This window comes from Rattus norvegicus, chromosome 11 (assembly GCF_021556685.1).
Source record: "Rattus norvegicus strain SHRSP/BbbUtx chromosome 11, alternate assembly SHRSP_T2T, whole genome shotgun sequence".
Taxonomy (NCBI): domain Eukaryota; kingdom Metazoa; phylum Chordata; class Mammalia; order Rodentia; family Muridae; genus Rattus; species Rattus norvegicus.
The window spans coordinates 72,294,676-72,314,775 of NC_141544.1; the positions used below are offsets into that span (position 1 = coordinate 72,294,676).

General features: G+C 42.6%; 1 protein-coding gene and 1 pseudogene across 3 annotated transcripts in view; one reads left to right on the forward strand and one right to left on the reverse strand.

The window, feature by feature from the left end:
- The first annotated feature begins 347 nt into the window (after window positions 1–347).
- LOC148002604 (large ribosomal subunit protein eL39-like) lies at window positions 348–499 on the forward strand (annotated as a pseudogene).
- Window positions 500–3,610: 3,111 nt separating this feature from the next.
- Lsamp (limbic system-associated membrane protein) overlaps window positions 3,611–20,100 on the reverse strand; it is a 2,169,253-nt gene continuing 2,152,763 nt past the window's right edge. The window contains exons 10-11 of one of the 3 annotated variants that reach the window (NM_001414997.1): window positions 17,432–17,464; window positions 3,611–11,200 (exon numbers count right to left, since the gene is read on the reverse strand). In NM_001414997.1, coding sequence (NP_001401926.1) covers window positions 11,103–11,200; window positions 17,432–17,464 — 131 coding nt within the window. In that variant the 3' untranslated portion in view covers window positions 3,611–11,102. The remainder of the gene's footprint in view (window positions 11,201–17,431; window positions 17,465–20,100) is intronic. The other 2 variants (NM_017242.3, XM_087575991.1) reach the window with 2 other exon arrangements.

A 20,100-nucleotide genomic window follows, 5' to 3' on the forward strand; every position in this document is an offset into this window, starting at 1 on the left:
TTTCCTTCCTCCCATTTCTCCCTTCCTTTCCCTTCTTTCTATGTTCGTTTTGAGATACGATATTATTTAGCCTAGACTGGCCGTATAGTCACTGTGTACCAAACTCCTGATCCTCTTACCTCCCCTTCACAATAGACTGACAGAGAGGCTTCTCGGAGACATTTTCAAGTGTACGACCCAAGTGTTTTTGCACAGAGGCAATGCCCCCCCCCCACCTGGAAGGAATTCTTTGTCTTTCGATTATGAGATTTTTATTCTGTTTGGTTTCTGTCATTTAAGAATTTTCCCAGCTCCTCTTCTTTCCTCTGCCATCATTGTGCACAGTACTCCTGATTCGGCTTCTCGCCATGTCTTCTCACAAGACTTTCAGAATCAAGTGACTCCTGGCCAAGAAACAAAAGCGAAATCATGCTATTCCTCAGTGGATTTGGGTGAAAACTGGTAACAAAATCAGGTACAACTCTAAGAGAAGACACTGGAGGAGAATGGGTCGGTAAGGATCCACACAAGACTGAGGGTTTATACTGAACTGTGGTGATCAATCAGTCCTACAGGGTGGATTTCAACATTTTTAACCTGGAGACTTGCTTGTGTCTAAATAAGGCTGTTTGTCCAGTAATGAAATTTAGAGCTTTTCAAAAGAAAAGGATTTGCTCAAATGTTACTCAAAGTCCCTATAATCTCCTGATGTAGTATAGACCCTTAGCCTGTTTCTTGTTAAGAATTTAAAATAAACCTCCATAGTGTGGAGCTAAAAGCTAATGAGAACAGAGAGGCCTGTTCTTAGTCCAAGGATCTAGAGACTGACTTGCTACTACAAGGGACTCTGGGAAGAATCCCTATTGGTGGCCGAGACTGTCCTGCGTTGGCCTGGTAGCATCATGTGATTCACACAGGAGCTGCTCTAGCCTGTAGTCTCAGTTTCCCTTCATCTAATATTTTCATCATTCCTGAATTTCTAGTCAGGGTCACTTCTGGTATTTGAGCATCCTTGAGAAATTGTCTATTTTTGGTAGACAGCAACTCAGAGGTTTTCTTTGTTTTTGTTTGGGAAATAAGAGCTTTTGCCAGAAAGAAGCCAGAAGCTTTTCTGCGTGGGTGGCAGGCAAGGGTAAAGAGGGAGACCCAGAATGATATAAAGAGAAAATAGCTAAAGTTTTACTTTGCCTTAGAGAAAATAAATAAACGTCAAGATTTTGAAAACTCAAGAACTAGTTAAGAGCCCTCTGGAGAAAGGTTGGATTTGAGAAAGTTGAAGCAACATCTCCCAACATGTGTTCTAGGACATAATTCCTAGCTCTGAGACCTTCATCAACTTGTTATCCTTCAATCAGAGCAAAGCTTTAAGGGAAAAAGGAAATAATTTAAGAATCAAAGTGGAGAGACGGCTTTGGGCTCTTAATATTGATGGATTACGGCTTCCTGTGTTTTTTGAGTGTTCTGTAGGTGAGGGAAGGATCAATCTTTTGTTTCATAGCCGTGGACTCAGGAATCTCCTACAGCGATAAATGACAGAGGCTGACAACAGGTACCAGACTTGTGGGAGGGGCTGAACAATATTTGTTGGCACCTTGACAATCGTTTGTTAAGCTCAAACCATGGATTTAACCATCAGGTTAAGACTAAGAGGATCACAAAGTTGAGGAAGACCAGCCCCTTGGCCGGGAGATGAGGTTCACAGACTCCCCTGACCCTCAGTTCTCATAGGCTGAGTTAAACTTGCTTTAAAATGGGTGCGTATAAAGGTAGCGTTATGACAAATTTCCTTTGAGTTTTTAGTGATCACGAAGATTTAGGAAGGTCCTAGCTTTCAAACCCCGATGCTTCTGCGTATTAAAGGAAATAAAACCTCAGATCATCTGAGAGAATGTAAAGACTTCAAATGAGTTTTGTAAAAGTGGGTAATACAGGTTTGTTTGTTTGTTTGTTTGTTTGTTTGTTTGTTTGTTTGTTTTTGAGGCTGACTGGTCTCTGCTTTCAGGCCCTGGATTCTTTAGGACCTTCCTCGTGACAGTTGTTCTTTTCTTTGTTACTGATGTTGGATCTTTTGGAACACATCTGATGGTTTATCTTAATAGGCATCTCATCTGGAGGATAGCCATGCTAGAACGCTCAAGTCTAGAACTGAGGTAACTAGGCCAGTATCACTGTGGGTACCAGTACCAGCCTGACCTCTGGACCATGGAAAGTAGTTGGAGGTTGCATTTCGGCATGTGTCAGACGTCAGAGAGCAGTCTCCTACACCTATGCAATGAACTCTCCAAGGATCAACAACAGTTACTACATTTCGGACAAGCAAAACTCAGTTGACTTCCACCGGTTGAAACTACGCCCATGTGTTAGGAGAGTAATGCTTCCTCACACCATGAGCAGAGCCGACGTACCTTCATATGCAGGATCCCCCAGACCTCCGCTTTGACTGTTTCTGTGTGTACTCTTTTGCGATACTGAAATCCAGAGCTAAGGGTTCCCCATGTCCTTCAAGTCATTCCTGCACACTACGGAACCTGGAGATTCAGTCAGAACCACTGGTCACCCAGTGTGGTGCTGTCAGTGGAGCAGAGATTAAGGCTATCATCGCCTCTCACGCTTCTAGCCGGTGGGTGACCCTGAGGAGGCATCCTTGTTGGAGTACTGAATCTTTAACCCTGACTTTGATGAACACATTGTAGAAGGTCATTTTATGATTTTTTAAAAAAAAGAATGAAATTCAGATATGTAGAGGCTGCATCTCTCTGTTGCCTTCTCAAACCAGAAGGCAGAAGAAAAAGTTTTTTGTATTTGTTTTTGTGTTTTTTCCCTCTGAGATCTGTTTTGTTTTATGGGGGCTAAGCATCAGGGCTCAACCCTTCCTACATCCCCCTGTGAAGGAGCAAAGTTAGGATCCATGCTCCTGAATGGTTTTGAGACCTGATTGGATCCCTAAAGGTAAACTATGAACCCTCTTGGTCATTTTAATAAACAGTGAATTAGCTACCCTCTGTTTTAATTCAACGGTGAACTGTCTGGTTCTTCTTTTTTCTCTTGCTAGTTCTCTGTCTGGCCTGGGGCAATGCTACAAGGACGCTGTGAAGACCGTGACTGTTTCCTGAAGCAAGAGTGGAGTGCATACTGGATTTTCATAAGTAGAACTAATGGACGACTTTGGGAGGCCACTTGGGGGTCTCATTCAAGCTAACCCTGAAAGACAACTCCAGACATGGAACTGTTAAACCAAAGGACATGATGCCCTCTCGAGGTCGCAGCCCAAAGACCAACTGGAGTTCTCCTTCAGGAGCTGTTCAATGCCTCTCTCCTCTCCCTGCAGCTCCTCTCTGGGTAATTTGCTCATACTTTTCTCGTTATCCCTAAAGGAAGACAGAGGAAAGCCAATACCATTGGCTCTCTTCGTTTTGATCTTAAGGGAAGAAAATTATGGTAAACAGTGCATTCGCTTCTGCAGAGGAAGCGTTGTCAGGAAGCCTTGCAGCCATTTTCCAGTATTTTGTCTACCTCTCCCAGGCTTGTTGTTTGCTGCTATTCTTGGCTCCATTTCTGGAGCCGTTCACCAAAGCCTTCAAGAGACAGGGCAGCCAACCGCAAGATCACTTGGACTCAGGTCAACCAAGACACATCTCCTTTTCACGTTTATTTCATTTTGTTTTAAGGTCACAGAAGAGCAGAGCATTCATACGTGTAAAGTAACAGAAGAGAGAACCAGAATTTAAATACATTTAAAATGGAAAAAAAAGAGGCTTTTCTTTCATCTTAATTTTTTTACACACATCGCGGTTTTTTTTTTGTTTTGTTTTGTTTTGTTTTTGTTTTTTTGTTTTTTAAACTTTTCCTTCACAGAGCTAGTATTCAGGGAAAAATATCCACCCAATAAACAAAAATAAAGGAACTTGAGCGGCAAAACAATCGAACCAAAAAATGGCCATGTTTTTATATCATCAAGGGAAGATCAGTTCATGTCTACAGGGCTGGAAAAAGGAATATATTTTATATATATATTTATATGTATATAACACTGTTAATGAGGAGACGTTTAACCAAGAACAGGATTTATACAACCTTCAGGAGAGCGAATGGAAGGGGACGGGTGAAGCAGGGGTGGGGAGAAGTGGGAGGTATCCTTCCCTCCCCCTTTTATTTCCTCCCTTTAGCCTCCCCCCTCCCAGCAAATACTTATGGAGCAGAAGGTGGTCAACGTTCACCAGAACAAACCATAATCGTGTTCTGGTGAAGAGCAATGACTTAGGTAAGGGAGTTCAAAAGAGGCTTCTGACTGACGGCGAGGGGTTCTGTGGTACGCCAGGAAGCTAGCTCCATGGGTTTTTTCATTTGCAAGAAGCAGATTTTTTTTTTTTACCGTGCCTAGTTATTACACAGGGAGGTTTTGTGCTGGGAAGAATGTAGCCGTAGGGTGGACTCAGAAGCACCATCCAAAGCGCTGTGCCTAGGGAAGATGGATGAGATTGGGGAGTTGTTTAGTGGGCGGGTCTCTCTCCCAACTACAGTGTCCAGGGTATTGTGAACACACTGCATATCCTCATCTAAACAGTGATCCTAAATCTGGAGGTGATGAATGAGTGAACTCTGCTCTTCGGTGTCCAGGAGAGCCCTATTCCTTGTGCTCTTTGGGGAGATGCATGAAAAAGGTGACCGGACAAGGTGTTAAGCTGAATGTTGAAGACAGAATGGGATGAAGAAGTGGGACCTACGCTGTCTGCTCAGTACGTGGCCCAACAGAACAATCCCTTGTTTACCGCTCCGGCAACTCTTCTTGTTTGACCCCACTTTCTGGAAACTTAACTTTCACATTAGGTTTTAGCTTTTACAACTCTCACTCTCTTTCAACCTTGCCTCCCCGATAGGCTTTTGTGTCCTGTTTCACTCATAGCTGCTTTTAAACTGAACTAATTCAATCTGTTAAAAAAAAAAAAAAAGAGGCCTCTCTCTAAGTACTTGGTCAATTTCACAGCCTATTTCTTAGTCAAGTTTCAAGAAACTTCTGTAAGAAACCCCTTCCCTTGCCTGTTTCTCACAAAACAGCCTTTTTGAACTTGCTTGGGACCAGCCGAGAACGCCCAGTGACACGCATTTACCGTAATGAAGCACTTGGCCAAGAATAAGAGAAAGCTGATGTTTCCTCTCACATTCGCAACTTCCTCATTTATTACGTCCATAATGTCCAATCTGGCCATTTTCCTTCCTATGAAAGACTATTAGGCGACCGTTCAACTGTTACATTTCCCAATATTACGAACAAGAAAGCCATCTCAGCTATTTTGATGCCCTCACTTTAATATGAAAATGTCCTTCCTCTATATCTCTAAGAAATTTTGCTCAGAAAAGAAATACCAGAAGGGGTCCAGAGCCCCTGTGTTCTAGAAAGAGCTAAGTTGTAGAGATGGGGGTGGGGGAATAGGCTTAGAGAAAAACCAGACACCAGCAAATGGCTCTGTGTGGGCCCTTGCGTCGGTGGCAGCATTTAATGAATTTTAATTCATATTCAGAATCAGAGAGTTTAGAGGTGGGAGAGACCATGAAGTGTCATTTCATTTCTAGACTTTCCAGATGAGAGAACTAAAATTCCAGGAATGGGAAATAAATTACCAGTGACAGCATCATGTGGCTTTTTTGCGTGTCGAGACCCAAAGCAATAATCCTATTCTCCTGACTCCAATCCTGATAACACCTTTCATGTTACAGGTGCCTTTTGGCCTCAGTAGCTAAATGTAAGCCTCAGTGTGACCCAGATTTCTTTCTACAATAGTCTGGTAGAACATTTATATAATCTCTTTTGATGAATCTATCAGTTGTTTTGATTAGAGTAAAGGTATATGGGGCACTTAAATCAGCAGGTACTTCAGAAAGGCTAAGAGAATACACCTGTGACACTCTCTATTCAAATGACTCTGTGCCTTACTTAAAACCCACGGGCATGTAGATACACAAGGCTGCCAGAGAAAATAGTAGTAGTAGTAGTAATAATAATAATAATAATAATAATAATAATAATAATAATAAAAATTCAGGGAGCTCCAGCAAGATATTACTCAAGGATATAATATATTTCTTACATCGCCAAATTTGTTCAAATTAGGATACAAAGGTAATTCTTGAGTGTGGTTAAGTGTAAAGCAGACCAAAAAAATGGGTAGTGTGTGATAATCTGTTCCTGTAAGTACTGGTGAATCTGTTGGAACTATTTAAATAAAGATACAATATAATATGTATTAGCTGACAAGAAACCTACAATCTGGCTATAGGAGTCCTTCATACCCTAGTCCTCTTTCCTTCCATTTGCCTAGGGTTGGTTGGGTCAGGCTAGAGAATCTTCACTGAGGCAGCAAGAACTAAGGAGAGCGGGCTGCACTTGGCTGGAAGGGCCTCTAAGTGTTCTGGATGTCTGCTTCCTTTGGCTAAGGCAGCCATGTTTGGGACTTCAGGCTTTCTTCTAAGACCACTGACCTGTAAAAAGCTTCGGCTTTTGTCCCTCTTATTTTGGCTTCTTTTTCTTTAAGATTTATAGGTTTAGCTGAACTTGGGCTTTGCCTGAAAAATGAAGTTTACATAGTTTATATCATGTACATAAACTAGTGATTTACATTGATTTACACATGATTGGTGCCTAATTTATTAATCAGCACGGTATGCAAATGCGCTGACGAGAAATCAGGGATTTTAGAATAAGTTTTCTACAATATCCATAAACATTTCGCTGGCATGAATGCTAACCCTAAGCCACATATGAACGCCAGCTGCCTTGCCAAGAAGAAAGTGATCTACACGGTGGGCAAAACCAAATTCTTTCTTGAGGTTCAGTTGGTGACATTGGAACAGCCTAGCTAAACGCCAAGGAGAATGGTTTACTTTTCTTCCCACTGGCATGCACGTAAATGTGAATTCATTTTGCCTTTAGTGAGATGTTTACAGATGTGATGTCAACCATAATGGGGAATTTACATCACTTGGGCAGACGAAGTCTCTGGAGGAGAAACATTTTTAATACTTAAGCACAAAAGAGATTTCCTAAAGTAGGTTTGTGTTTCTTAACTTGGGGGTCTATCTCTTTTTTTTTTCTGGTAGGTTTGTTTGTCTTCAGAGTTTTAATAGCTTTTTAGGTCAGATGTAACACTGCTCTTACATCGTTATAAAATCTGGCAGTTTACAGCGGAAGCAAGACTAAACCCAGGCTGAGAATGAGGATAAAGAAAAGCATGAGGGCATGGTTCATCCCACGGCACACGGTCTCATAAGCAAATTTCCTTTAAACAAATAATAACAAAGTGGACAAAAAGGCATCCACATTTTTTCTAAATTAAGCATAGCACTTTTTTGTTTTTTTTTAAATAAACCAAATCCAATACCTCTCTTCCTTTCACGTTTAAGCAACCGTTCTACATTTTTATAATACATACATTATTGTAAATATATCATTTGTAAAGATAAGAGCTAAAGCAATACATACACACATATTTTTTTGTTTTTGCACAAAGAACTCAAAGCCTATAAAGAACAAAATTAAAACTTTAGGACGAGCAGCCAATAAAAAGCTGTCACATCACAGTCATCTCGAAGAGGACCCTGTGACTATGGGAGGAGAAGAAAGAACTCAAAAGGGCCTTGCATGCTGAGGGGTTTAGTTTCTGTCGGCAGAGGAGGTAAAGTCCATCTTTGGAGGCGAAACACACTTTCGTGTCAGTCCTCCAAGAACATCAAAATCACGAGTATTGTTATAAGGTCTCTTTGAATTGCCTTAGTTGTCTGTGAAGTTAAAGGAAAAAAAGTGTTCCTGGTAAGGGGGGAAATAGCTGTCTGACTTGGAAGAGAAGGTAAGAGCTAAGGAGGAAATCCTTCTGAACAGAAAACACATCTATCTACTTTTCCATAAGCTGTCATTCCTTTGGAGTAAGAGATTTTAAGTTTCACAAGAACGATATGCCTCTCACTGGGTAAAGTCGTTTCGATCACCAACTGCAAGGAGAACAGACAGTTCTGCAGTTACAGAATCCAGAAGAGTTATCCTTCTTTGGGGCCTGCCCTGAGTCAAGGTAATTTCTATTTTTTAAACAGAAAACTAAGGCTGAAGATGTTGTCTTAGGAATCCTGGCAAAGGATACGAAATCCGTGGGTGGTCCAGGCTTATGGGTGCCTTCCTTCACTCCACCCTACCTATTTGTTCCAATCACTTGTTTGCATTTTGATGAGCGTGTGAGCTCATTGGAAGGATTTGCAGCAGTCTGATGAATGTCTCTGACAAGTATATGGCATCTTGGTGTATGTCATCTGGCCCTAGTGATTCTAACCGTGCTTCAAAGAACGTTTCTTCAAGAAGGTTGACTTAGCAACCTTCTCGAACCTATGGGGCATATGGTGAGACCCAGGTTTTCTCCACAGGGGAGAGACACTCTTAAAAATCTTGTTGGAGATATGGGCCAACATCACATTTTAAAAGAATCTTTAGCTGTTTGTTCTACGGGGCATTACAATAAAACAAATGGAAGGAATGGTATTGACGTGCCCAGGAATTCTTTCCAAAGGAGAGACTCCGCCCACAGAACCCAGTGCTTGTCCTTAAAATAGGATGGGGACCCTGAAGACCAGGTGCATTGTCACGGGTATCCATTTCTGAAACTAATGCTAAATGATTTTTTTCTTATTCCTTCTATCTTGGCCAGCATGCACTCTTCTTCTAAGATTTTCCTTAAGGATGTGGCAGACTCTTTAACATGGGAAACTCATATCCTTCAGCTCTTCTACAAGAGGACTAGACTGCTAGAGACATCCTTGATTGTCAATATATCATGTTAGAATATCGCACACCTTCCCTATGCTTTACCAGCTACCCTCTTGGATAGAAATTCCTATCCTAACTCTTGATCTTCCATAAATACTTTTATGTATCCTGAGCCCTGTCTGTCCTCTGGATCATGTCAAAACTGCAAACCGTGAAGACAGGATGTGACAGATTTTATAAACTAAATGATGTAATTCCTTAGAAGAAATATAAAATCCTATTCCAATTCCTTCTTTCCTTCCTCCTTCCTTCCTTTCTTCTTTCCTTCCTTCCTCCTTTTCTTTCTTTCTTTTTCCCCCTTCATTTGACAGCCATTTCAAAGGTTAGAAAACTTGATGTGCCTCAGCTCTGTTAGTTGACATCGCATTATGACCTCAGCAGTAACCCTCCATCCTTTCTAAGGTGAGTCACTTTGGGTGCTTCTATACAGTCTTAAGGGAAAGCAGTGGCTGTTTTCCTAGCAGAGATACCCACATGCAGAGAGGCAGCCTTCCTTTAAGAACCCCACCCCCAGGCCAACACTATTGGCATTGTGGTGATGCAGGACTTTGGAATGGCTCTACTTCTGTTTGGACTCATCATCCCTTGCTTCCTGTGGTTAAGCAAGTAGCTCGGCTCTCAGTGTTAGCGTCAAGAGGGCTCTCACAGATGTGAGTCTAAACAGAGTAGGGAAAGTGAATAAAATCCGTGCCCTAGTGGCCTGGTTTAGGATGCTGACTGGCCTCTATGGGTAATGGTGCCACACCCATCAGCAGTTGGGTAGAAAGCCAATAAAGCAAGCGTTAGCCTTGAACTGGAGGACGAGCATCCACAAAGGAGATCAAAGCCGGAAATTCCTATTCTGTGATGACCAATACTTTGCATCAGACGTTTAACCACCTCTAGAGAAGATTCGGGTGTCTGTCTACTGTTCATGTCTCCTTCACAGTATTTGATTGGGTCAATAATCTCCAATCGGTGGCATTATGGGGCAAATGCAGATTACTTGAAGATTAGTGAAGGGGCAATGCAGGCCTGCCTAGGGTCACCATGGGCTCGTCCTTCCCTTGGGGGTTATCATTCAGATACCCACTTGTTTCTGGAGATTTGCTCAATTGGCACTGCTCCTCTCTGCAGTGAGGCTGAGCCTTTAGAAAGCCATGAAACTTACGGATACTCCAGGTTTATGAAATAAGAGTGAAATCAGAGACCGTCTTCTTCCTCCCCTAGGTCATGTCATCCAGGCCATGGATCCGTCCCTGTCTGCTCACCCCGTTAATAGTAGGCACTTTCATGTACAGTGATATTCTGAGGGACTCCCAGCTGGGTTCTGAAAATGAGACCAGGAAGGGCACAGGGTCCTGCCCTCAGAAGGTGCACAGCTTGGTTTGAATGCACACTGATGTCACGTGACAGCCACGAAGGGGGGAGGGATTCTGCTCCACGACTCCCATCCAGCCCATCTCCCCCAGCCACTTGTGACAGCCACACCTCACAACTACAGTGCAGGACAGTATCTACAGCACAATGAGTCTATGTACACATGGACCATTCCCCTGGCATGCTTTAGAGAAGGACACATACACGCTCACACACATGTACATCTACGTGAGAGTGAGGGACTTGAGCACACGCGCACAGTGGAGGAGATGAGGACACTTCCTAGCCTCTGTGGCGGCATGACTAGTGTTCTGGGTTGCCGGGGCAAAGGGAGGTGGGGTAGAGAAAAAGGGAATATTTGGAATGGGTGTGCTGGAGGATAGAACACACTGGAGGGGAAAGGGGATGTTCTTAAAAGTTAGAGAGGTAATGGAGGCAGGGGAGCCCGCGAAAGACTGGACACAGGTTTCCTTTGATAGTCCAAAATGGCTACACATCAGCTCAAATGAAAAACAGAATAAAAAGATTATGGAAATATAAACACCAAAGGCAAGACCATCTTTTTTTCCCCACAGATGAAAATGGATGAAGGAAGGATAAAGTGTGGGGGGAGTTAATATCCATCTGGTACTCCTTGAATAGTCTCATGTGTACAACATCAGATGTCCTTAGCAGGATGGAATCTTTACACAGCAGTCATTTGCTTAGAAGATAGACACATATTCTGGGAGAGGTTTTCCCACCCTATATTATACTCAGATTTTTATTGAAGGATCTTAAAAGTGTTTTTAGTGTTGTATTTTCTTCATTTTTTTTCATATCCCCCCTTCATTTATAAACACACAATCTTGTGAAACAATAGTCTCCCCCCATCTTGTACTTTCTCTCTCTCTCTCTCTCTGTATCTGTGTGACGCATTTTTGTGTGTTTTTGTAATTATTTTTAAATTTTTATTCTATTAACATTTGCTGAGAAGGCAGAACAGGGACGCTGCCAGCAGCCACAGTGGTACGGCCAGACTGATGGATCCGTTGATTCCTCTCACCGACCCGGGTCCTGCAGAGCAAAGGAGAAAGAGAAAGAGCATGAGTGTCTTCTGCCGATTGACAGCTGCATAAAGGTGACGTCATGGGCGAGGTATGGCCAGGAGGAAAGGCATGGCCTGCCATTGATGTCTAGTGTCATTGTTCAGGATGGGACCCATCTTTTAAGTTCTGCCCTCTCTGAGGTTCTTCAAGTATGCGAAGGTCTCTAGGTTACTTTAAATATGAAGCTACTCCTGCTGGAGAAGTTGCTAGGGTGGCTGCCACGACTCTTTTTGGCTAGCCTCCTCGCCCATGCTTCCCACGTGATTCCGGCAAAGTCATTACAGTGATGAAGACCCCAAGCACTGGTGTCGGTCCTTTAGGAGCCAATCCCAAGGTCTCCCTGCAGACATATCACAGCGGCTGCCTCAATCTCAGAAGGGCTCGGTCATTAGTCTCATCAGTCTCCAACTTCTTTGTTTCCTAGGTGACAGGCTGGAGTGTTTAACAGGGAGTTGGTGGGGATTATAAAGAAGCATTTATACATGGGTCTCCCCTTAGCAAGTTTTTTTTTTTTAAGTTCTATCATCTCACGGAGAAGCAAAGGTCCTCCTGCCCAAGTTTACCACCTTAGACTGAAGAAGAAAACGAAAGACAACAAATCCAGCCAAAGTGTGGAGGCTCGGGGACAGGTTCAAACCCGGGGCAACTGAGAATGGACCTCGGCTGGCTTGATTCTTGGAACATCATGCTGGGTCACTCAGGTTGCCAATGGGGACAGAATGTGGGGGAGATGAGTTTGAGTTTGAGGGCATAGTAGAGGGGAGGAAGGGAGGGGAGGGGAGGAGAGGAGAAGGGAGGGTAGGGTAGGGGAGGAGAGGAGAGGAGAGGAGAGGAGAGGAGAGGAGAGGAGAGGAGAGGAGAGGAGAAGAGAGGAGAGGAATGAGGCTTTGTGTACTCTTGGTACTCGTAATACTGTGGCAGAAATGGGAGGTCTGACTTACGACCTCATCACACACATTTCTGGTCCTATTTCCTCCTTTCATGTGGCTGTATTTAAATTTCATTGAAAAAACAACCAAAAACAACAACAAATAAAAAAATCATTTTTCCCACAGAAGCGACATTGGCTTTGAGGCTATATACTTAGACAATGATACTCAGAATAGAAGTCGACAGTGCTGTAAATATGGGTCACTTTGAAGTTTTGGGGGCCATGTGTGCAGACTGTGTGTGAGTGTGCGGGTGTGTGCAAAACTGATGTCATGCGATTACAATGGGAGCATGTTCTATGACATTTTACCAAACTGCTTAAAATGCATAAGATCACAGAGAGTGTAGCAGGGAGAACTACTGAATTAAAGAATGGCTTCCTAAATTATGCTCTGTGTAAGGAGCTAAGGCTACATGAGAGCAGAACAGCACCAGCTGAGAAGCCACTGGATGATGTCACAACATATTGTGGTGCGCGTTCTGCTCATAAAACTATAAATATAAGTGCACATCTGCGTGCTTACTGAAACAAATACTGATTTCCAGAGAAACGTAGAAGGAACTGAGAGTTACATCCACAGTGATGTTTCCACTGCTCATCAGATTTAGCCTTAGTGTCTGACTCCAGAGTCACTGTCGCCACCACATGGCGAGCTGCAACAGTGAAACTCAGTAGTGAGTGCCTCCCTTAAGCATTTGGTGGGTGAAAATCTGGTTAAAGCAATGCTAAGTCTGGAGAGAAATCTACGGGAAGATGGAGACAGTATCTTTTTTTTTTTTTTAAGTTTGATATTTTGGCTAGAGTGCCGCAGAATGTTGCTTAATAGGAAAATATGAACATATGCAAACTTTGAGCCTTTCCATTATGCAAAATGAGCTTTGTCTGGTGTAAAGCTGTGGAACCAGAATAAACAAGTTAAATATGTATCAATTCTAGTCAGCTCACTCTGTGATCTCCTCAGTGTCTATGGTGTCATTGTAAGAAGAGACACCCTGACTGCCCTCAGGTCCAGTCTCATGAGGGTTGAGGTTCAAAGCACTGTCATAATTGTTCATGAACTGCTGATGTCTAGGTGTCCTGATAACTTCATGCAAAGTCTGCTCTGACCTCCTCTCCTCAGCCAAGCTTTCTGGGTACCTGGGACTGACTGTCAGCCTCTCTGGGCTTCTCTCCTGGTAGCAAAGCTTTTCTTTTGTATCTTTTTAGTGGCTGTCTGTATTCTGAGGCTTTCAGAATAAAAAAAAAACTGTACACAAATGAAGGTCTTATATGCCAAAATGATTTGTGAAACGGAAAAGTCCAATTTGCTTTTTTCTGTAGCCTTATTGTTAGTGCTAGGATGGGCTATATTGTTTGTCTGGCATCTCAAGATTGAGTAGTATCCACGGACAGCTAAGAGAACTGGCCTTATCGTTTTATTCAAATGGTAGGAAACATTAAAGAGTTCTACTATTGAAAAGCATAATGTTTTTCCTAGGAAGCTAGACAAACACATTGAAGTCAACATTCCTGTTAATGTGTATAAATGTCTAGCTATTTACTCACCCATCCACACAAATAGGGAAGTTTACACCCCCTATAATTACGTACCTATACATATATGATCTATGCATACATTATTGGCCTTTAAACACATAATACAAGCTAACCACTATTTTCTCACGCTACTGTACATTGTAACAGGCATCCCCACTATGCATCTGTCAATAGTTTTACACTTTATTCCTGATAGCTATCTGAAATTCATTGTATACATCTGGTAAAGATAACTTTGCCTCTATCAATTATTTATTATTTATTAAGTTCTCTCATGTAGCTACTTAATGTGCCTGTGTGCCATAATTATTTTTGAGAATAAATAAACAGAACAGAAGCATCCCGTAAATGGGTAACAGTTGGGGAATTATCACAAGTTAGGTGTGCAATTATAGATGTCTACGACTGCATAAGAGACTACTCCAATTAATGGCTAGTTCAGGGAAGAAACATTACCACAAACGTCACCAATTATGTTTTAGTTCATAGTCATGAAATTCTGCTTATTTGCTGAAATGCAAATGATTGATAAATCTCTGTTCCTGTGCCAGACGGCCACGCTCAGCAAGCGCTCACACGTACTGACCGCTGCGAGGAAAGCACAAACCTGTAAACACAGGCAAAGAGCAGTTCGAAAGCTTGGTACACGGTTTTCATACCAAGGAGAACAACCACACCAGGATGGTTAACCGTACTCTGTACGGGCATTATGAGCATGCGCACAGGCTGGCCTGGGTGGAACTTGGAACTCGTTCCCGATATTATCCACAGCACAGAAATTCTGGTTTCAGAATTGAACGAAAAACCAACTCAAATCAAAGATATTTGTGATTTGGATCAGGTCTGAAGAAAAAAAAATCCCAAACGTTCTTATTCATTTATTATGTGTGCATGTTTGTACATGTTTGCATGTCACCCCAGGTGTGTGGCCAGAGGACAACAAATGGCAGACAATTCTCCCCTTTGCCAGTGTGGTCTTGGGGACCAAGCTCAGGTCCTCTGGCTTGGCAGCAGGTGACTTTAACCACTGAGCAACCGGGCCTGTACTGGCTTGGGGCTTTTAAGGCTTATTAGTAAAAGTCAAACTTTACCTGCAGGAACATAATAAGTCAGAAATGAACATTCTTAAGGGTCTCAAACTCAGGCGAGGGACTGTGTCAAGGTATGAACACTAGAGTTCATCTTTTCGTGACCATGTTTGTATAAAAGCAAAAACCTGTAATTCATGGCAAAGTTTATTAAATATCCTGAAATTGAAGAATAGGATTTTTTGGGGGGCAGCAAGTTTCTCTACTGTTGATCCAATGTAGGATTCTGAGATTGTCATTTTTCTTTTCTATAAAGTCTCAAAGATTGCACAAAATATTTTCTTCAACCATCTATTTTGGCAACACTTTTTAAGTCATAGAACAGTCGTGGTCTCGCTTTTTTTTTTTTTTTTGATTGTGACTGGATATATTCAAAGTCATCTTTAACCATGCCTGCAGTGATCCCTGGAAGTCCATTTCAGCCAATAAGAAATCAGAATCAGTATCAATATGTTTTTGTTTCAATTATATAAAAAGAAAAATATTTTTGGAATTCTTAAAGGCTGATGGGATGACTAAAAGTAAAACAAAAATCTAAACAATAAAGGAGAAAAAGATGTTAAATAATGGAGATTGACAATCTACAGACTCTCCCAAATATTTCTGTTCTGTGGGCTCTACATGTTTTGATGACCTCAGAAGCCATGTTGAAGGCAAATGCGATAATGTTGACTATGGCGCCACCTGCTGTCCATATCCGGTTAGTTCAGTTTCCTCTGTGAACTGGGGCTTGAAGCCTATTGAAACCTAGCCTGGGGCAGATAACATGGGCTTTGAATTCTACACCTTAAATGCAGGCTCTTCTCGAATTTACTCTCCATCTTTACCCTCTAGAAAGTGGTATTTTGGTCAGCTGAAGCTCTCTTGTGAATTACGTTAAGAGAAATACATCTTCCTTCTCAAAGCAGGCATGATAGTAGAACCGGTATTTGGGAAGTGGAGGCAGGAGGTTATGGTCAGTTTTGTACATACGAGTTTAAGGCTAGCCTGGAACGCACAAAACTCTGACTCAACAAAACAAAACAAAACAAAAAAAAAACAAAAAACCAAAGTAAAACAACAAAATGTACACAAAAAGCAATATCAAATAGTTTCCCACACCATTTATGAAAAACTTAGCTACCATTTCTAGTCACACCCGATATCGTAACATGATGATATTTGACTCAAAGCTATTATACCTGATGTCACCACCCACATCCAAGTCCTGAGGTTTCACACGTCACCAGGCAAATTAATGGATAATTTGTAATCATACTATAGGGGAGAAGAACCCTATCTGGAAGATATGTTCCTGGTTACCTCTTATCTGCTAAGACAGTGATGATCTGCAAAGATAGACCACCCAGGGGCTATATAGGTCTGAGCAGCCATCACACCTCTCTGGCTTTTGGGTCCCAGAGAGTAGAAATTCCCCACAGTAGGTTTTTACTGTTGGTGATGATCACGGTCTTCACTCAGACTTTGTGTGTGTGAACAAAGGGAAGCTATTTTCTTCTTGTCCTTTATAAAATATAGTTTATTTTTATGTTATGTACAGTGACTGCATGCATGTCTGTGTGAGGGCGTCAGATCCCCTGAAAAAGGAGTTACAGACAGTTGTGGGCTGCCATGCAGGTGCTGGGATTTGAACCCAGGACCACTGGAAGAGCAGTCAGTGCTCTCAACCATGGAGCCATCTCTCCAGCCTGAAAGCTCAGAGACAAGTGATGACCAGGAGGGCATGAATGGCAATGACAACGATCGACAGTGACATCTGGGCTCATCCCAGCTCCCTTAGTGCTTCCTTAGTGCATGCACAGTTGTGACTTGCACCTTAGGGTCTATTTAATGAAGCCTTGCCAGGCTTTGCCCTGTCTCTGTAGAGGTAGGAATGTAGACTGTGTGTCACGAGCTGATGGGAGTGCATGCCAATCATGGCATAGCCTTCTCTAAGGATCCAGCCGTCCAGGTAAGCTATAGCAAGTGAGACTTGAGGAGCTGAGAGAACTGAGGCAGGGTGGAAATGTGGACTTCATCTCATGAGCTGCTGATTAGCCGTATGACTGGTGTAGGTGTCAGAACCCAGCAATGTATTTACTTGAATCATCAACAAGAAACTGTAAAATTCTGAAAGCTTTGCCACTGCACAACCACCATTTCTACAAAATGAGATCCCTGGGATTAACCATAAACACTAAGGGGCCGGAGAGATGGCTCAGTGGTTAGGAGCACTGACTGCTCTTCCAGAGGTCCTGAGTTCAAATCCCAGCAACCACATGGTGACTCACAGCCATCTGTAATGGGATCTGATGTCCTCTTCTGGTGGGTCTGAAAAGAGCTACGGTGTACTCACATACATAAAGTAAAATAATCTTAAAAAAAAAGAAAAAAACTGTAGACACTTAAGAAAAATCACTTAAGGGATGGAAGAGGGGACAACACGGATATTAAAGTGAGTCACTGTCAAAAGCACTCCCAGGGTGAGGACCCTTTATTAATAAAAAGGTTCATAGCCTGGGAGAGAAACACTGCCAACTGTCCTATTGAACATTTTATCACAGATCACAATACCATATCGAACTCAGGTGCGTTAGACCACAATATATTGCTATGGAATCTTAACTAACGTCTAAAAGGTTTTTTGTATAAATAGGAACCATACCTTTTTGCTTGAAGTGCACGGTGGTACCAATTTCTAAAAAAGAAACATTTAGCAAAACAAAAACAAATAAAAAAAAAGGCTTTACCATTCAAGCATAAACACAAGGGTAGTTTGTTACTCTCCACTAAAAGAAGAATGGGAAGAGAAGGCAGGTAGGGGACAGGGCAATAGGAGAAATGGCTGACAGAGACAGAAGGACAGGCGAGCACAGCAACTGGTGGGAACAAAGAATGAACGGCAGCTACCGATTCTCCATGCTACATGCTCTGCCATTCGACAAGCACAGGGGCTCCAGCATGGAGTGTCAACGTAGTCTCGACTGCACTGTATGCAACCCTAGAATGTGTCTGAGGCCCAGCCTTATCGTACTCCCATTCACACCGTGTCTAGCTCCTTACCTAACAAGCAGGTCCGTTCCTACGCCAAGCTTCCCAGTTGCTGTATCATCAACTAGAAATGGCCCCATAGGTTTCTATACTGTCTGGTCATTCACTCCAGTCACCTTCCTAGGACTGCCCCATCAATTCCCAAAGTCACTAGTCAATGATCCTCAACGTTCTTTAACTGAACATTAGGCTAAGCAGCACAAAAGCCCCTCCTGGCATGATCTACTCATTTGTTTACAGGTTGACTCCTCCTAAGGGCCTCCCACTGAATCTAGCACTTAGCCCTGACCATGAGATACAGTGATTTTCTCCAAACACTTACTGCACGTGTTAATAAATATCAGGGTTAGACAAGTTCAGCTTGCTTAAATATCTGGAGTTTTTTTTTTTTTTTAAGTATCCTTTCTAAACCATTCAGAAGACTTCTGTGCCTTTGAAAGTAAATAAGTAAATTTTCCATAGGGCACCATTTTTTATTTCAGGGCCACCTAAGTGATTGGCTAGCTATGGGAGTCCACGCTGGCGGTGAGATCTGGATATTTTTCTCCATGTGAGCATATCAGGGTTGCAGGGTCGGACCTGCAGGCTAAGCAACACGATCTTGCAGAAAAGGTAAAGCACCTGACTCCTTCAGCTGCAGAAAGCCTTTTACACAGAACCTTTCCCATCTTATAGTCCTGCTCCCATTTCTCCCCTTCAGGGTCCCCCCGCCCCCACCGTGGCTTTCAAGATAAAGACCCAATACATAGCTGGGTATTTGTGCCTCTCCTCACCCATCCTACCTGTCTAGTCTCACAAACAACTGCCACCTCCCTAGCTTTCTTCTCATGCTCCAGATTCCCTCCCCTGGGGTATTATGGCTTCTGAAGTAGTGTCTCAGTCACCCTTCAGAGTGGGGTTATTACTTCCGGCATGGAGCCTTTCTTGGTCTTTTTGATGACATCTGGTCCTTTTATTTCCTATCACATGCATCTTTGTTTTAATTTCCAATGTGTTTATCTGATGCTTCGATTAATCGCTGTCATCCTCCCTGGATTCTGACTTCATCAGTCTGGGGCCGGGTCTTTTATTATCTGATACTGTAGTCCAGTGCCTGACAATCATTCTGAATGCACATTAAAATGCGAGAAAAAAATAATAAACATGGGCCACATTGCTCCTGAAACAGAAAAACAGGGAACCTGATTTAGCACACCAGGCTCGGCTCTTTGAAATCATGCCTGAGAAGTCACCACGGTTCCTGAAAACCTACTCATCCCTGTCCTTGCGCGTTTCCTCATGTGTCCAGTCCAAGCAGTCTCCAGGAGAAGCTCTCAAACAGTATAAGACTTCCTGACATCAGGAGGGCAGTTTTAAAGAAAGGTATGGTTGTCTCAGTGTCTGAAGCTTACGAGTGTCCATGCCCCATGACTAACAAAACTAACACCAGCTAGCCGTTCCGTAGTTTATAAGTACAATGGTTTCCCTGAACTGGTTAGCTTTAGAGGGAATCACTCTGAATGTTCCCTTGTGTTACGATGACTGGTGCTGCTCATGGTGAACTTCTGAGGATGCCCAGAGACACCAGGATCGCTCAGACCCATTTCTATTTGAAAACACTATAGACGGTCCAATCAACACTTCATTATACTGTAAGTTCATATAGAAACATGGAGTACATTTCTTCTTAGGAGGCAGCCTCTGAGGCCACTAAAGAATTCTAGACCTGGAGGAAACCATTTTCAAGAAAAGAATTGTGGTCTTTTCCTTTCTTTTTTAAATCTGGTGCAGGGACTTTGTGGGAAGCAGCTTAGGCAAATGCTGGGGGTAGACAGGTAGGGCAGGGACTCTTATTAAGCTAAGAGATCCCTCTTTAACCTTTCATGCTCCAGTTTCAACATTTGTACAGAGTTTAATGAGTCTGGCTCTGACAAAGCTGCTCCCTGGGTTAGATCACCACTCACTGTGCCCTCCTTGCACCTAGCACACAGTTCAGTCAGAGTTGTCACCATCTTGTGGTGGAATCCTTCTAGAGAGGACTATTAGTGCAATTTTCGAAGTGGAAGAAAGATTCCCCAATTAAAAAGCCACTGCTGCATGTGTGCTAACGATAAGATAGGCAAAACGTTAGGAGACCTTGGCACACCAAACCAGATAGGAGGGAGGCTAATTGGCAGCATAATATTTAGGGTGCAATTGTCAATATTGATCACAGAAACCCACTGTACAGTCTTGGGTGAGAATCTGCACATTCTGAATGAATGTATTGGGCAAACATTTCTCCTCTATTCTTCAATTAAAGAG